The sequence below is a fragment of the Arachis hypogaea genome, chromosome 10 (assembly GCF_003086295.3).
Source record: "Arachis hypogaea cultivar Tifrunner chromosome 10, arahy.Tifrunner.gnm2.J5K5, whole genome shotgun sequence".
Taxonomy (NCBI): Eukaryota; Viridiplantae; Streptophyta; class Magnoliopsida; order Fabales; family Fabaceae; genus Arachis; species Arachis hypogaea.
Window position 1 is genome coordinate 1,631,980 of NC_092045.1, and position 5,538 is coordinate 1,637,517.

Here is a 5,538-nt window from a genome sequence, read left to right on the forward strand (position 1 = left end):
CGCATGTTACACGCACTGCAATTCATTCGTTTCTTCATTATTTTCTTTTGTATGTTTCGAAAAAAGACAACATTATTACTGAATAGTACTTCGTGCCTTACATAATAAATTCTTTACTTTGACTATGTTCCTTCATGTTCAAGCTAATTAAGAAACACTAGAATGTTTAATGTTGAGTAATGGTGTGATCACATGAAACTAATACTTGGCGTTCTAAGGATGAATGGTGTTTTTGATTGGTATATAGGCCGCACCATTGATTCCACAGACCCCATATGGTAAATTAGTGTTCCTTTTGATCCATATATAGCCATTCAATCCCCATTATCGCCCAACGAATTCTTCAGAATCCAAAAATCTTGTCCCTCTTTGGAATCATAACCCACAATTAACAGACAGTGATTTGTATAATCAGTTGGTGCACAGTTCTCACCATCATATATTCCCTGAAAATAAGAAAAAAAGTGATCCCTTAATCCTGTATGTATGTATTGTTGGACTACTGTCAAAACCTTATATAAAAAATTAATAGGTCTCTCATTTTATAAACTTCTCACTCTTCTTTACTTTCTTTGATATGGGACTAACTTCACACACTCTTTACACTTGCAACATTAATATGTATGTACGTACGTATATATATTATATTGAATAAATTAGCTAGAAAAATTAGCATTGCTAAGAATGGTAAAATTGAAATTCATTTGCGTTGAGGCACACATTAACAGGTTGTTTAGCAGTGGCACACAAGAGTCCCTCGTCTGATTGTGGAACGTGTCCATAGCCATCAATGGTTGCAGTATTGTGTACAATCTGTTAAATTCAGAAACAGAAAAAGAAAATAAATTAAGCTGAAAAACTTAACAAGGAGAAATAAAATTAATGTAAACAAACTTGACCATGGATGATTGGCAGGTAAGCTTCTCTCCTTCATAAGGATAATTAGCATCTAAGGCAATGCCACCATTGCTCATAACCCAATCGAACGCTTTATCCACATAGCCCACGTAACAACCATTGCTTTCAGGATCACAATCCAGAATCTGTTGCACTGAAAGGTTAATAAGCTCCCCTGTTGCTATAGCGTTTACTCCTTCAATTGCACCTGCCGCTGAGAATGCCCAACAGCTTCCTAGTAACAATAAATTATTCAAAACATATTATATTTGCGCATACCCTGAATTTAATTTTGATATACTATCTAATTTCGTTCTTCTGGATAATCATTTGCGAATTTGATAAAAAAAATAGTTATTTTTTCTGATATAATATTACATTAGATATATGTATAAAACTATTTTTCTATACCGGTCTTCTAAATACTAAGAGATAGAGATTTCAGGATTCTGTTTGGTGTAAAATAAAAGACAGAAATTGAAATAAGAATGAAACTTTATTTTAATTTATACAAAGGATAAAATTAAAATTAATTAATTGAAACGAGGATATTGTAGGTATAAAATGTTATTAAAATTTCAGTCTCTATCTCTAAAAATTTTAGTCCCTGTGTCCCTACATTTTGGAAGTACTAAAATATTGAAATTTTGATGACAAAGACAAAAAATTTAATATCAGTTTCTGAACCAACAAACATAATACTGAATCTTAATCTCCTAATCTCTATCTCAGTACCTCAAAACAAACGCTAATTGAAGTAAAAACTTACCACAAGTTCCTTGGCTCTTAACCGGGGTGACAACTCCCTTTTGCCTCCAATCCAAGGATGAAGGAGCTTGACAAGATACCTCATTAATTCCCTTCATGCCATTGTCATCAGTGGCCATTTCAAAGTCGTGCAGCAAGTACATTTCTTTGAACTCAGTTGGGCTCAAATCAGCAAACTTACTCGCACCAAGAAGATGGTGATGATGAGAAGGTGATAGTGACATTCTCTTTGCATTAGAACCCGTGATGTAGTTCAAATTGGACACAAAAATCTCAAATCTCTTTGTCATCTCATCTAGGTCATTGTATACTCGTCCATGCTCTTTCTTCCATTGTTGGAATAGTAGCATGGCGTCATCCTTTGAAAGATCCCTGTCCAGGTTAGGACCCAGTATGGAGTATTGGGTTGGAAAGCTTGTACTATAAGAAAAAGATATGAATAATGTAGTGCATAAGAAGAAGAGGAGAACAAGAATGTTTGAGGTATGGGAAATCATCTTTTATTCAAACTTAATTATATTAATTATAAGCAAATCAAATAAGTAATGTTAGAATGAAGATAGATGTGCATTCCTCGTACATCATTTTAACATATTTATAGTGATGGATTGAGAGTGGTTAGGCCATATGCATGCATGTAGCTGATGAATTTTCACTTGATATAAGGGAAATTTGCAAGTTGCTGAATAATATGTAGTTATCTACCCTTGAATTATTTGAAACTTGATCTAATGGATGATGATGATCTCTATATAGGAGCAACTCGAATAGGAAATTTTCTTTAGTAGTCTGTGTTTATGATTTTCTTGTGATAAAAGGTAATTTTACATCGTTATCATTTGTGTTATAAATAATAAATAGAGAAAGGAAAAAAACTAATATTAGTCAAATTTTATTATTCTCAATTTATTAGTTTTTTTATTGAGTAATATACCATAGTAATCATACCAATCTTCAAATGTTGTGACGAATATGGATAAAGAATGAATGCCGATTTATGAGTGGCTCATTTTTTCTTATGTTAAAAGAAAAATATAAAAATATAAACTGAGGCAAAAGGATTATATACAATCAATAACAATACTTCTATCTTTCTTATATCTTTATGTCAATATATAAAATATTCTTCTCTCTTTTTTATATATACATTACTACATATATTAATAAATAATAAATATATATAAATTACTTCTATTATATTGAGATAATAATATTGGTGAACTTTAATATTAAAGTTTTTTATTTATATTTTTTTTATTTTATATTTATTTTCTCTTTTTTATTTATTTATTTTACAACATTCAAGATTTTTTTAGTCAAATAATTTTATCCTCAAAAATGTTAATCATCAAATCAATCTCTAATCTTTTATTTCGTTAAACATATCAATTCTCGAATTAAATTTTAGTTGAAAAATAGACAAATCAATTTATGTTAGTATTTAATAAAGTCAAGTTCTTATATTACTCTCTTCATATATATATGTAGATCAATTTATGTTAGTATTTAATATATATGAAGACTTATTTTCTTAATAAAATAAAAGTTTAAAAATTAATTTAATAATTAAAATTTGTTAAAAATTAAAACATCTAACTAAATTTTTTAAAGATTAATTTAGATATTCCTCTATCTTTATCTGCGGCCTCATCGCTTTATGTATACACCCTATAATTGGTCATTGCCATCATGGCTTGTTCCTGCATGCAGTCATCATTCTTGTTAGTATCATATAAAAATATAAATATATGGGTTTCGTCGCTACTTCTATATAATTTTGGTCTCTAAAATATAAACGATTTTAAAATCAAGTTAAACTTTAGGTACGATTTTATATAAAAAAAAAGTTTAAAATGAAAAAAAATTTCGACATATATCTTAAAAACTAAAATTGTACTTAACCCTAAATATATGGTATCGATTGAGAGAACTTGCATTGCGCGACATAACCCTAACTACAATGCCTTGGCATTAATGTGGCTTTACATACATGCATGCTTGTTCTGATGTTTAATAATGAATAATCGTTATGAGGAGAACATGAACTTAAAATTAAATAATTTTCATGTGATAGCTAAGCTCAATAGTCCATACACCCACAGGAAGATAGCCCGGTTTTTTCGGAAATCCATCTAGTAGAGACAATTTTGAATTTTAGAACATGCTCAATCATGAACATGCATGTACTGAAACTCAGCAAATTGATATGTAAGTGCAATTGTATTAACAACAAATTGAAGCAAATATGGTAGCAGTTTCACAAAGCACATAACAAGTCGATATTATTTAGAGGCTTTTCAACAAAAAGAATCCCAGCATGGATGATAATGATAAGGGGGAGTTTGTGAAGTCCCCTCCTTCAATAATAAGTATGAAGAAGAAGCATAGCGAGGCAGGGAGAAGGAGAAGGCACAGAATTAATGCTCACCTTGCCACACTCCGTGGACTTCTCCCCTCCACTGTTAATAATAAGGTATTTCCTTTATTTGATTAGATAGGATGATTATTCTTATATAGGAAAAGATTGTCACTAAATTGGTAATGAAGTGGATTTAGTGTATTATTATTGTACTTAATTAAGGGTTTCTGGTATGTTGTCCTTGAAGAAGAATCATCAACCAGCTAGTAGAATTCTTAAAGTCAACTATACGCGGCGCACCGTAATGTATGTATGTATGCAGTGGTAGAATCTTTCTATGACGTGACACTGACACAAAAACGGACACGAACACGACACGACACAGGATACGTCAATACGCAAATTTTAAAATCTTATAAGACATGATGACTATTTTAATTATTTAAAATATTTTTTTGTTTTAATAAATAATAATATATACTATTTCTAAATTTATTTTAAGAATACATGTTAAGAATAAGATTGGACACGTTGATACGTGATGGTATTTTGGTGTGTCAAAGCATGTCTAGAGAATAATTTTTTATTTTTTATTAAGACACGGTTGGATACAGCAGACACGCATATCAGACGAGTATTGGTGAATGTCGTATTCAAAATATGTCCGACATGCGGACACGATAACTCAGCAAGTGTCCATACTCCATACAATCAGTTATTTTAATTAATTCATTATTTTATATATAAATATAAGGTCTTCTATGAATTAAAAAAAATGCTAATGTTAGATGAACAAAGCGATTGCTGATAATCGCCGCAAAATATAACTCCCGTGTCCTTATGCACTGCAGATGTTGTTCCGCTGGCAATTTGATTAGCGGCAGTTCAAAACCGCTGCAATTCGGCAAATACACCGCCGCCATTCACCGCTTGTCCTGTAGTGATTGGTGAGTGCACAAGTATCCACTCTGGGAGACAGAGTGAAGAATGAAGTTGTGTATATACTTGTTACTGCAAAGGGGATATGATGAGTAGTGTTGAGGCATGCCAAGTTCTTGCAAGGAATCTTCATCAGTCACTGTCTTCTCTACTCACCTCACATCCAATCCACAATAGAAGACTATGCTGTCTTCAAACATCTGCAGCCTCATGCTACGATTAATAATATTTTTCATCTTCATTCACAACATATGCTTTGTTAGGAGTTGTTTCATAAGTGTCTTCTGGTTATAAATAAATGGGCTATGGGTAAAGTATATTTTGGACAATTACGTTTACAATTTTCTTTAAAAATATTTTTAATGTTTAATTTTATTTTTTAATTTTTAATTCATTTAATTTTATTCATAATATTTTTTATTTGTGTCAAAACTATCCTTAAATATTTTCATTTTTGTTTTTAATATTCTAGATCAAGTTAATATGCTGAAATAATTTTGACATAAATTAAAAATATTAAAAATAAAATTAAATAAAATTAAATATTAAGAATATTTTTGAAAAAAAATTATAAA

General features: G+C 30.4%; 1 protein-coding gene across 1 annotated transcript; it reads right to left on the reverse strand.

The window, feature by feature from the left end:
• Nucleotides 1-314: 314 nt before the first annotated feature.
• On the reverse strand, nt 315-5,175 carry LOC112718427 (P34 probable thiol protease-like). The gene is made up of 5 exons (XM_029289474.1): nt 5,120-5,175; nt 1,667-2,085; nt 900-1,132; nt 721-813; nt 315-446 (listed from the first exon to the last, which is right to left on the reverse strand). The coding sequence occupies exons 1-5, from the start codon at nt 5,173-5,175 to the stop codon at nt 315-317; spliced, it is 933 nt and encodes a 310-aa protein (XP_029145307.1).
• Nucleotides 5,176-5,538: the final 363 nt, after the last annotated feature.

Coding starts and splice junctions, on each gene's coding strand:
- LOC112718427 (XM_029289474.1), bottom strand. CDS start 5,175: ATGAGGCTGCAGATGTTTGAAGACAGCATAGTCTTCTATTGTGGATTG. Junction 1,133..1,666: donor TAAGAGCCAAGGAACTTGTG/GTAAGTTTTTAC, acceptor TATTGTTACTAG/GAAGCTGTTGGGCATTCTCA. Junction 447..720: donor CTGCTAAACAACCTGTTAAT/GTGTGCCTCAAC, acceptor TCTTATTTTCAG/GGAATATATGATGGTGAGAA.